The sequence below is a fragment of the Stigmatopora argus genome, chromosome 16 (assembly GCF_051989625.1).
Source record: "Stigmatopora argus isolate UIUO_Sarg chromosome 16, RoL_Sarg_1.0, whole genome shotgun sequence".
Taxonomy (NCBI): Eukaryota; Metazoa; Chordata; class Actinopteri; order Syngnathiformes; family Syngnathidae; genus Stigmatopora; species Stigmatopora argus.
Window position 1 is genome coordinate 8,497,834 of NC_135402.1, and position 12,891 is coordinate 8,510,724.

General features: G+C 39.1%; 1 protein-coding gene across 2 annotated transcripts in view; it reads right to left on the reverse strand.

Annotated features, from left to right (window-relative positions):
- Nucleotides 1–10,237, reverse strand: part of unc5cb (unc-5 netrin receptor Cb) — a 103,937-nt gene extending 93,700 nt beyond the window's left edge. The window contains exons 1-2 of one of the 2 annotated variants that reach the window (XM_077622134.1): nucleotides 10,155–10,237; nucleotides 8,191–8,348 (exon numbers count right to left, since the gene is read on the reverse strand). In XM_077622134.1, coding sequence (XP_077478260.1) covers nucleotides 8,191–8,314 — 124 coding nt within the window. In that variant the 5' untranslated portion in view covers nucleotides 8,315–8,348; nucleotides 10,155–10,237. Of the gene's footprint in view, nucleotides 1–8,190; nucleotides 8,349–8,735; nucleotides 8,894–10,154 lie in introns of those variants that run through there. The other variant, XM_077622133.1, reaches the window with a different exon arrangement.
- Nucleotides 10,238–12,891: the final 2,654 nt, after the last annotated feature.

Genomic DNA, 12,891 nt, shown 5'->3' on the forward strand with positions numbered 1-12,891 from the left:
GCATTATAAAAGAACTTTCACTATGATAGTAGTTTAGTTTAGTTTTTAACCATTTTCCCCGATGAATGACACTAAACTCCAAGTGTTAATCATATTCTTGGTGTTTTTCATTTTGTGTTACTCGATAATAACAGTAAGCATTTTTTTTTAAAATTGCTTTGGAAACTTACACCGAAAGATGAGTCAGATTTAACCGCTGCGTGGATGGCAAATAAACTTAACCATGCGCCGACGCAAAAATGCAGATGAAGCAAGACGTTGAGGGTAACATACTCATTAAAAATACAATTTTCACTTACATCACCCGACTAAAGTTATTTCTATTTTTCCCCAACCCACAGCTCAAAGTTAGTCACTTCCATTTAAAACGACATGCCAGCCGACGACTTCCTGTCAAGAGAACATTAGCGGTCGAGCGCCAGGGGTTGCCGATGAAGGGGAGGGGGGGTTGCACGTCAGGATGCCAAATTACAGGGAAAGAGTTGAGTGTGCACTTATACTGGCTCATGATGTGCTCTGTCATCCCCCACTGTTTATAATGGCACGAGGACGGCCACTTAACGAGTAATCATCTCCCGCCCCCCCCGGCTATGTCCTCCACTTTATCCATTCTACTCCTCCCTTCAGATTCCTCCTCTGATCTCCAATCATAAATGAAGTGTAGATCAAGAGCAGGGACAGTGGTCCATACATGCACATTCCCCCCTTGGCAGGAATCCCGTAATGATGGAGCTCTTTGCTGAGTAAAGAGGCCAAGTAGGCTTTTGAATGAGGGATGGATATGGTAAATGTGTTGGCCTTCTACGCACTGGGGGGCCATTTTGTGGTCGCAGGTACGAAATGAGGTCATTGTCCTGCTGCCCCATGGTCTTCACTTCCCATTTACCAAAGGCTGATTGTGATTAGGGCATAGTATACAATTATTTCAATTTCAGAAAACAAGCCAACATGTGCCAGAAAGCGTCATAATGACCGACTCGCATTCATGGCTGTCGAAGCCTGACACTGGTATCAGGATTCACTCTGGTTCTGTTTTGATATTTATTTATTTTTTAAACTGTTTAACTGAAACAACAGGACACCCTGATTGAATTGTTCTCATTTTTAATCAAAAGGGACATTTTTGTGTTAAAGTTGGGTCACCGTTGGTAGATGTACTTCATTTTACACTACAAAGATGTAAAGGTGCTATGAAATACTACAGCAAATTATTCTAAAATTATTATATATTATTACATATGGTAAATATAAAACATTTTAAACAGAAACCCATCTAACTTAAGTGTCAGAAAACGCTGAATAATGAAGTTGGATACTAATTAGTCTTCTTATTTGAGATGTTTTGCCCACTAAGAAATCTCCAAGCAGAAAATGGTGGCACGCCTAGAATGAACTGTTGATTTTTACAGTCTACTAGCATGCTTTACATCTTTTGCTTGCCGTGTGACTATTCTGTCATTCCGTCAAAATATACTATCTAGTTCAGCACTAGAAATTCTGGTTGTGATGTCACAACCAGAATTTTTCTTGTCCTGTGACAGTTCTGTCATTCTGTCAACATATACTAGCTAGTTCAGCACTAGAAATTCTGGTTGTGATGTCACAACCAGAATTGCTGAAAAAAGTAGGCGTCTTCTAGATAAAATAAATGAATGGAATGGTAAAACGCAGTCAGATTTGAACGTCAAATTTGTTTTCAAAATGTAAAATTAGCTAAGTGGAGTATTTTTTTCTTTTTTGACATGCTCACCATGTCATGGCACCTTTAAGTAAAAGTTCAAAAATGGTGTAAGGGAAGCAACAAAGTAAACCTAGAAAGGATCCATGCATTTTTTTGAACAAGTCGAATAGTGTTCCTAATATGCAACTCATATTTGATGATGACGTTCACTTCAAAAAGTTTCCTTAGCTCATCGAATTAATGCTTTCCGTGCAGTAGCGGCAGAAAGTGTACATTATACAGGTGATACGGGTCAGCTACTCCACTCTGGCTGTCAAGTACTTATGGCGATCTGTGCTAATGGACTGCTAATAGGAGTGAATGTGGCTCCCCTGTAGTGGAACGTGTCACACTGGAGTGATTAATGACACACAAACCCCCACTTCGACTCCACTCTTGTCCGTACTTTTTTTTTCATCAAACTCCTCCTTCTTTCCTGTTTCTCCATGTCTCTGTGCGTAAATCTATCTATTATGCTGCGTTAAGACCGGCCGTGTTTTTTTTTCTCCGTCTCACCGTGCAACAGCTTCCCATAATACGTCAATGTAATTGCGCGTGGAGGGGCGACGGGCGGCCACAGGACGGTTTGAGACGATAGGCCATGACCCACCATGTCAGGCATTGAAATTTCGCGCCATGAGTTGATTTTTTGCTGACAGATTTGAAATGAAGTAATACATTGATACAAAAATGTATTTCTACTAGAATAAAGTTGTAATATGAGATTAAAGTCTTAATCTTATGAGATTTAAATTGTTATTTACTAGATGTAAATAATTATTTACTAGATTTATTGTATACTGTCGTGAGTATTATGATAGGATTAACATTATATTAAAAAGTTGTTTTATCGCTTATTCTTGGGTTATGTGAAGAGCAAATGTTTTTATTCCATGGGCTTTGGGGATAGTATTTGGAGATTGGAGTAATATTAGGATAACAATTGGTAATATTTGGAGGTTAAAGTCCTTAAATTACTTATTTTTACACTGTGTGAACCGGAAACCTTTGGCGACGGAAAGTTGGTCTGAACACAAAAATGCATTTAGCAATAGTTGCGGGACAAAATGAGGCCGGTTTGAACACAGTTTTACATTCACTCCCTTTGTATCCTCGTATTCATATTCGTATTAATAGTGCTTCTCCACTAGTTTGTTGCACAAATTCTTCATAATAGAAAGCAATCAGAAATGTCAAATACAGCTCCTTGTGTGTCTATATAACAACAAAACATAGAGCAACAAATGGGGAAGGGGTATTTTGGTTTAGGCAAGTTCCCACCACAAGGTACTGTCATATTCAATTTAGCACCTCAACAAAAGCTAAATTCAGGCAAGCTCTAGCATCAACATGTTTGAAAACGAAATGCAAGATGGTTTTCCAAAGCTTGAAATTTGACAGTTTTCAGCCTTGAAAATATAACAGGCAATTAGACTGACATGACATCATGATTTGAGCGCTGAGGAACCAAGGGAGGTTTTAAGTCAAAGTCGCCCTATAAAAAAAGGGGCCCCATTCATTCTAATCCCATCGAATCCAATTCAGGCAGTTCTCATTTGGTACTCACTTTTTCCATATGACAAAGCTCAGGACAAGTTATGGAAATGATAGAATGACTGTAGTAATCGTGAGTTTAAGATGAAGTCCACCATCAGTGGCCCTGCGAGTTTACGTTGAGCCTATTGTTTACTCAGTGCCTTCTGACTTGACCTGAGCCGCACGATGTAGCGTCTTAATAGCTCCTCAATTACATCCTGTTGCCTGCTTTAATTCCGTCACGCTGGAAGCCCGGCGAGGTCAGCCGAGGGCTATCGCATGGTAGGTGAGGTAATTCCTAAGTGGCGCTCCCTATGCACAATGTGCTCATTGTGTGCGCCGGGCCTCGCTTGGCGAGTGACCGCTACGGTTGTAATGTTAGCGGACCCCAAAGGAGCAAGTTGTCAAGTCGAGAAAAGCCTGCAAAAATCATAATAGTAAAAATAACAGTCGCTCTTAGCGTTGTTGTTCTTTGGTGCAGCTTTCATTTCAGTCAAAGCACGCTGATTGTGGTCTTAAAATGCACTGAGTCACAGCGTTTTAGACACTGTAGACTGTATATTAAAGATTCTTGAACTTTTATTGCCCATAAACTACCACCAGAGGAGACATTTCTAAAGTGAAGCATAAGAACACCATTGTTCTGTGGAAAAAATGGACTTATTCCAGGGAGGCGCACCAGCACCCTGAGCCAGACCTAATGCCCGGCCGGCCAAGTCACCCTTGCTCTACAGGCTCACATCATCTCTACTCATCGTCTGAGTGAAATTCGTTACGTTCTTGTTAGGAATGTCCTGATCGCATAGTTTTGTATGCGAGTCGAGTCGCTAGATTTTGTGAATCTGCCAAAACCGACTTCTGATTCAATAACATCGGAAATGTATTAAGGAGGGAAAATGAGCATATCCAAATGTATTTTTCCCCAATTTGATCAAAGCTATCCAACATTAAAGCCACAAATATTGGACTGTTTTATTGGGACTGTTAACAATCTGAAAAACTATAGTCAGGCTGCATTTCCACCAAGTTAGATCTACCAATTATATCACATCAAAAGTGACCGCATTTTTTCTTTAAATCTATGATCTTTAAATCCCACAGGCCTGGGGAGGTTATGGTGCCACCTGTTGCTTTGGCTGCAAAAGCTCTTCCATTAAAATATAAAAAAAACTTTGCATAAGATTTTAGATGAAACTATAGCTCTCTATGTGCGTCACGGCTAATGAAATGGCAACCCCCGCAAATGTTTAAACGTACTGTATTCACTCGGTGTCTAAGTGGATTATTACGCTAAACCTCACATTTACACACTCATGTCAGAGAGCCGCACTGGACGCCCCTGAAGTACATCTGTTCTTCCACAAAGGCTTTCCAATCAAGATGCTGTCACAAAGTGCCCAGCAACTGCTCAGGCAGCTTCTCTCTGCCTCAACCTGTCTTCTTTCTCACAGGTTCAGAAGGTTAATGAGAACTCTTATTTCCCAGAACTCACTCTCAAGTAGGAGAGTAGTGGGGCCGGGGGGGCTTTATCATCAGGGTGATATGGTCTGTACAAGTTAAAATGAGATTAAACGTACCTCTGAACAAATTGAACAATTTGAATGGGTCTTCCAATGGAACTCTACTGAGGCCCCAAATTCCTGATTTACATTGTAAACACACTGTGGAGCATCCCTTGCATACACTAGAATGTTGGGATTTACATTATTTAAAAAGGAAATTTGAGAAGGAAAATCTCATTCTTCTCACCACTAAAAGTGTTGGTTCTCATTGGTTAAATGGGTAACTGTGTGGTGTTGAACCCATCAGTTCAAAAAGAAAACAGAACCCACATAACCCCCATAAATTCATCTACCATCAACCAAACTTGACCACGCCATTGTAAATAAAAGAAAAATCACTCTTAACACACTTTACAACCATGTGTAAAGAGAAAATAATTATGTGTCTGAATTTTTTTTAAACATTGCCAAAACTAAATATTTGGTGGTGATGGACAGGCGATATTACGGATGTGGTATTAGATGTCCTTCATTCAGTTAAGGCATATCTATCTTTTTTCATTAGTTGGACATATCAAATATAGTTTTCGTTGTAAAGGTATAAAAAACAATACAATAAATTATGCAGTAAAAAAAAAACTTGCTGATGCCAACCAAATAAAACTGTGCTTTAAAACTAGCCACAAAAAATACAGTGGAGCGAAAGGAACGGTGACTAAAGGGTTTCCAGCAGGTGTGCATCCTGACCGCTACCGCCCCCTGTAGACAGATTTTCATCACTACGACGGAAAACTTGAATCCATGCTTACATCACACGATAATCTGCATCTGCAAATTGCGCCTTTCCGGACTATGATCAGAAGAAAGGGGGTAACACTTCATCAGGAGACTGAACGTGTACCCCACTTAAGGAGCAGAGATGCACCAGTGAGTCACTTTTACAGTGCAGTTGTTTTACACTAAAGAGGTAAATCTCCAGCGATTTGGAAAACGAGTCCAGCTCATCAATGCACCTAAATTAGCCTGTTAATTACACTGGTGCAAGACAATGTCCTCCTGCTATATCGAACTCCTAATGGCCAGAAGAAGGGCTTTATTCCCATCATGTCAATGACACAGGGTGGAGGGACTCTCTGGGGCTCTGATGTGGATATTATGTCATTGCGCCCTGCCCGTCAAAGAAATCGGAGCTGTTATCCATAACTGCTTTCCTTTTATTTCTTTTGCTCATTAATTATGCAAGAGCAAGATAGCAGTCTGTAGCAGCAAGATAAGAATGTTAGTTACCAAATTTAAGCACATGCTGTCTTTGCAAATCATCAACTTCTGTAATATGCCAAAAAAAAGGGTTTGAGGGCGGATATGTCGGAAACCGTGAATCAGTGTGGTTTCTGCCAGTGTGGATTATATTTTTATTTATTGAGGCAAGACAAAGGTGCCAAATTTCACATTCCAGTAACTGTAGCAGACACACTGCAAATAAGACGGTATTTTGGCAATTTCAATGGGTATGGGCGTGTTACTGTTTTCAAGATGTACTTCAGTTTTTAAAATTCACCATTTCAAAACGATTAAAAATTTACATCTGTGCCAGAACGAGTTATTGTTGAGTGACACTCCAATCTATCGTTAAAAAATGTTCAACTTGATATTGATAATCAATAAAAAAGAAAATGCTCAATAACATTTTCATAACATAATCTAACAAAAAAAAAAAAAAAATGCAAATTTGTGCTCCATTACCCTCATGAAACACATTTCTGGTGCCTTGTGTGCAAAAATAATAATAATAATAATGAAGAAATAAATAAAACAGGGCTGGAAAATGAGCTGAGTATCAATACCTTTGCAAGCCAATCATATTCATATACAGTTCAGTACGAGACATCCATAATTTTTGACAACTCTCTCTGACATTAATTCCCCAGAGCAGAGAAAAGCAGAGAACTAGCTACTACCTTGATGAGAAATCTACTAAATGAAAGAATTGACTTCATTTTTGACTGGAAAAAAAAGATTGTTCATTTAGACCTTCATTAATAATCGTTAGCAGAACATGCTTTAGTTTGGGCTGACCTTACATCTGAAATTGGTCCTCTTTGCTTTATCTAATTCATCTGCATCAATGAAATTGTTTCCAACCTTGAAAAGCAGTGAAAAAGCTAACGGCACAGTGCCTGATTTCAATGTCACATCCAGCTCGAGATGTAGCAAAATTTAGACATGGGGAACCGTTTTAAACTCACAAGCTGCTCTTGCTTTTCTAACCCTTAACCCCCATTAGCTTAACTTCAATGCTTAGCCCTCAAACCAATGCCAACTGGAAACCTTACCTAAAATCTACATCTTAATGCTTACAGTTTGTGAGAACTTGCTTTTTTTATCATTGCACCTTAAAAAAACATTTTATTATCATGGGGAAAATACATTACAGCTTGCATTGGAGTTTTCACTGTAAACCTTGACAGGTTTAACCCACCAAACAACCATCAAGACAACATTCCTTCCCCGCCCGTTTTGTGTTATCTTCTGCCTTTTCTAAAAGGATCCGACCACCAAAGGCATTTCCAGACACAAACTTCTGACATTCATACCGAGCACCCGCACAAAATGAGTACGCCGCCTTGTCCCCCCTCTTTGTTTGTCACCTTATCTGACTTGAAAAGGCAGCATTAAAGTAAATGACTCAGGGTGGCGCACGACGTTATCTTAACACTGAGCAGACGGCTATGTGGGGGGGTTTAAAAAAATAAAGACTAGACTCCCCTGGAAATGGCCTCACAATAGTAACATCACTCCTGTTTTATTATAGGAACAACATTAGTTTCCCTTCAAATTTCTCTATTAATGTGAACATACTAATTTCAGTTGGGCAGATGATAATTTGAATGGCTCATTATTGTTCTTTTCTTTAAAACTGTCAATAAGAGTGGTACCTTTTCTGATTTAACGGTATAAATCATCTTTTCTTTGACAGTTTTAAAATTTGGCCTCACAGTGTGGAGAGGGGTAATTCATGTTTATGGTTCATTGTACTCTAAAATGTTCTCCTGTGCTTTGTTCAATTGGTATATAGTAGCTTAAATATCACTGCTGTTGATTTTTTTAAAATGTTCACCTTTGTAAAATCTCATTTTCCTGCAAATGTTAAGTTCTTTGTCACAAATTTGCCTCAAATGTCGCATTTATCTCACTGTACTGTTGACAACACCATTTTCAAGCAAACACCAAATAGACATAGAAGTACATAAAGTATATCATCTTTGTAAGAACACATTAAAATCAAACCCCCTAAAAAACACTTTCCACCCATGTATAAAGGGACATTTATTAATTAATTTGTCAGCGCCCAATGAAGACTTTTCGACTAAAAATCAGCCCCAAAAGTGGTAGTTCTAACAAGATATATGAAGTATATTATTTTGACTTTACCTTGAGCCAGCCCGGTGCGGATCATGGTCACGAGGATGAGCGGCAATAACCCCGGCAAGGTGAGCATCTCAAGCGGGGACCTCCTCGCTCCTCTCCGGGCGTCTCTGTGAGCGTAGCGGTCCATGACGGAGGAGCCAACGCTCCGATCTCCCGGGGAGCTGGGTGTTGAATGAATGTATTGGTTTGTTGTTTTTAATACGAAGAAAGATTGACAAGTTTTAAAAAACAAACAGTAAACACTCCTGAAAAGTGTAGCGGCTAATTAACGAATCCAAGACTATTTTGTGGCGCTCCGCCGAAAGAGGAGCGGACGGCGTTCGAATCTGTGTCCGATTGCGGTGCGCTTGAGCGGCTCGGTCGTGGTTCGACGCCCATGTGACGCGCGCATACTCCGCTTTTTAAGTCCCCCTTCGTCGCTTCCTCCCCCGGATTCCACGTTGTGTGTATGGGAGTGGGCTCCGTGGACGGAGACTGTGAGCGCTCACTTGACTGCGTGTTGAAGTGAAACAGGATGGAAAAGGAAGGAGAAAGTCTTTGAGATCTACCTTGGCTATTCCAGCCAATCCACTAGCTTCTGGATCGGAACGTGGCGGCGCGTTGACAAAACCCGGTGTGGAAGACGCCGGCGGCAGGGAACGGACAGGAGGAAAGATTAATTCAGCGTTCGCACCGGTGTTCTGATGATTCCTAATCCCCATCTAATTGTGCGCTCAACTCTTACTGAGCATGCGCACGAGCACAATCACAGGTCAAATGTTCGTCGATATGAACTAGGATTTTGACTGTGACAAGGTTGCATCTGTTTTTAAAATGTATTTATTTTATAGTGCCTTTTTACCACGAACCCACGTGAACGTTCAACATAACCTTGATAGCATATTCCATACCTGTCAACCTCGGCCAATTATTAATTCATTCATTTTTTTGAACCACTTAATCCTCTTTAGGGTCGCAGGGGGTGCTGGAGCCTATCCCATCTGACCCCGGGCCAGCCAATCGCAGGGCACAAGGAGACGGACAACCATGCACACTCACACCCATACCTAGGGGCAATTTAGAGTGTCCAATCAGCCTACCCTGCATGTCTTTGGAATGTGGGAGGAAACCGGAGCACCGGGACAAAACCCACGCAGGCCCGGGGTGAACATGCAAACTCCACACAGGTGGACCGAACTGGATTTCAACCCAGGATCCCAGAGCTGTGAGGCCGACGCGCTAACCACTCCTCCGCCGGGCCGCCCTCCCCTTATTAATGATTGCAATTCCCCTTATTAAGTGCTAAAAAAAAATCGTACAAATGCAACCCATATATTTGCTCACATAGGGCTCACTTAAAAGTCTAACATTTTCTTCAAAATAGACAGCGTGTCCAATCAGTGTGCACTAAATTCAAGATTCTGTAGATGTCTCTGTATGACGCTGACCACTTGACTGTCTAGGTCACATGTGTCAAAGTGGCGGTCCGGGGGCCAAATCTGGCCCGCCGCATCATTTTGTGTGGCCCGGGAAAGTAAAACATGAGTGCCGACTTTCTGTCTTAGGATCAAATTAAAATGAAGAGTATAGATGTATATTAAATTTCTTGATTTTCCCCCTTTTAAATCAATAAATGTATTTTTTTAATCAATTTATTCTGTTTTTAGTTCAAAAATCATTTTGTAAAATCTAAAAATATATTTTTAAAAAGCTAAAATAAAGCTAATATATATTATATTATATATATATACATATATATAAGAAAAAAGTATGGACACACCTAGCATCAAATTTCCAAAATAATAAAAATAATTAATGATAATAACAATGCAGAATCCTGACAATCTTGAATACGTTTTAAGTACGTTGTTACAGAAGGACGTCAGTAGATAAAGCTGTACGTTGTGCACCAAACAAACCCCGCCCAACTCTGGAAAAAGTAAAGCAATATGGTGTTTATAGTAGGCGTTAAAAAGCACAATACATACCAGAAAAGGCCAGCAGCGTGAGAAGTGTGAATGGCACAAGGGTTGATAACACCACCACCCTCCCTCCCCCACGTTACATGTCCACGTCTGTCAGCAGCGATGTCTTCGGTAGCGCCGCTTGATGGATGTGTTAGTCTCAAAGGAAACTTGACACTATAATGCATGACGACCTGGAATTGGAGAGAAGTAAGGGTGGAGTGTTCAAGTAGTTGGGGGGTCCAAGCTCAGGGAAAAAGATCCCTCACTCAGGGGAAAATCTACCTTATTGAAGGGAAAGAGCTCCTAAAAGCACAGGTGCCAAAGTGGTAGCCGGCGGGCTGGAGCCGGCCCACCACATCATTTTAAGGTTCCCGGTAAAGTATATCATGGGTGTCGGCTTCATGTTTCATGCTAAACCCAAATGAAGAATAGAGAGAGATAATATTTAAGCTTTTTTTCTTTTTGGGGTAAAAAAAGCAAATTAAATAAAAAAAATTCTTAAAAAAAATAACAGTCAGTTTTTTCAGTTTTTTATCATTTTTTAAAACATCTAAAAGTTAAAAAAGAAATTGATAAAAGTGATTTTTTAATGAAAGAATGATCAAAAGATTAAAAAAGGGGACATTTTTTAATGTTTTTCCATTCTAAGAATAAAAGTTCAAACAAACATTTTTTTTAAATCTAAAAGATGGAATATTGGGTGTTACCAGCTCTATAATTGTCAATGAAAGTGAAATTAATTAATTGCTACAGGCAACAACATATCCAAACGATATCCCAAAATATATATACACTGCTGAAAAAAAACTTTGAACAAAAATAACGTATTTATGTAAAACAATATAAGCTAAAATTCTACACAATTTTCTACATTTGTTTCAACACGTTAGGTAACTCGCTCCATCTAGTGTTAAAACTCAAAAGTGCAATGTAGTTGAAACTTAAGCTTCTTGTGCGAGGCATATTCAATGATATTTTACACCATTTGCAGCGGATCAATAAAAACTGCCCATAGTGAGCAGACTCTTCTGCTAATCAAACCATTTAGCTTAAAAAATTAGAACTTTATTCAATAATGATAAACTATTAGATGGTATTCCAACAGGCCTTACTCAGAGCACTTTCCATTTTGAAATTACACCATCCCGACCTTTTATTAATAGCGTAAATGGCCAAAACCTATTAGTGGCCCATTATGAAATGGTGGTGAGAGATGTACTCCAAACTTCACGGTACAGGACCCATTTACATTGGACTGTGCCTCAGCTGCCATTTCTTAGGAAATTATCATAAGCATAAAAAGCACTGCAAATTGTGGAGCTTAGGAGTAAAAACAGTTGAAAAAATGAAAATATTATAAAGGAGGAGGTTTAAAACTAAAGCACACACCAATTTAAAACAACCAAAATAGCTTGGAAAAATATGAATTGAACCCTACAATGAACATGGTAATTAAAAACATTCAAAGGCATAATTAATGAATAAATAATTTGAATACTCGCAATTATTTTAAAGGCTCACAGGCAAGAACAAAACATCATTTTCTGAAAGAGTGACTAGAAGGTAAAACATCTCCCTGAATAGAAAAGTTCAGAGTCAAAACTTGACTGTAACTTGTATGTAAAACCTTCATATCAATAACATAAATATTTTACATTTTTTCTGTGGCGAGATTTTTATTCCTAAACTAGATTCAATATTGTTGTAACAACTCTTCCATTGATAAATACACTTTAAAAATCTTGTTTTAAACCATATTTTACTTGAGTATACCAGTGGCGGTCCGTGTATTTTCTTGTAGCGCCTTCAACAGGTAAAATCCACTTCCTAGCAGCATTTAATGATTAAATACAAATACTGGAGCTTTTCAGACATTACAACCGGGCCGGGGGGTGATTTTCCCGGGGAAAGACAGCGATGGACGTCAATGGCGAAATGGCAAAAATTGCACTAAAATCGGGTAAAATCCACTTCCTAGCAGCATTTAGTGATTAAATACAAACACTGGAGCTTAAATACAAACACTGGAGCTTTTCAGATATCAGAACCGGGCACACAATTGAAATATTATTTAGTGTTGGATTTATTATGGGATGTTTCTATATGTTTTGTAAGCATTTTTAAATAAGGCTATGAATTAATTCATGATAATATTATAGATGTATGCATTTTAATTACTTTTGTATAAGAGTGTCTTTAATTTGAGACTGGGACAAACTCGAGGTCACCCTGCTGGCTCCAGCTTGTTGACATAACACCTCACCCTCCAAGGACTGTTTACTGGGAGATAGACTTAACAACCCAGCCACCTAGATGCAAGTTCGCAATGATCTACGAAGGATTCATAAATTGTTTTGTCTGGGACGCTGGCAGTTTACCTTATAAAGAAATTATTATGCTTATACTGCAAATTCTTACGCAGGTGTTTTGGTTTCAATCTAATAAGGGCAATTGTTTTGAATCAGATTACATTGAAATGTTTTCCGTTTGTCGCGACTAAATACGATGAAAAATATACTACACGTCAGAATGCTTGGGAACGAAGCGGCGTTACAAGTATACTCCTTGCAAGTTGTAACCAGATATGTGAAAGATGTCTTCCAATTTTTAATTAAATATTACTAATAATGATTTACTGGTATTAATCATTATTCCAACATTTAGGAATATAGCCATAGTTTACTCACCAAAAATCCTTTTTAACTGTACACAATATCCATCCTCCTTTCTTTCTTCCTTCATTTCTATCGCCATCGAA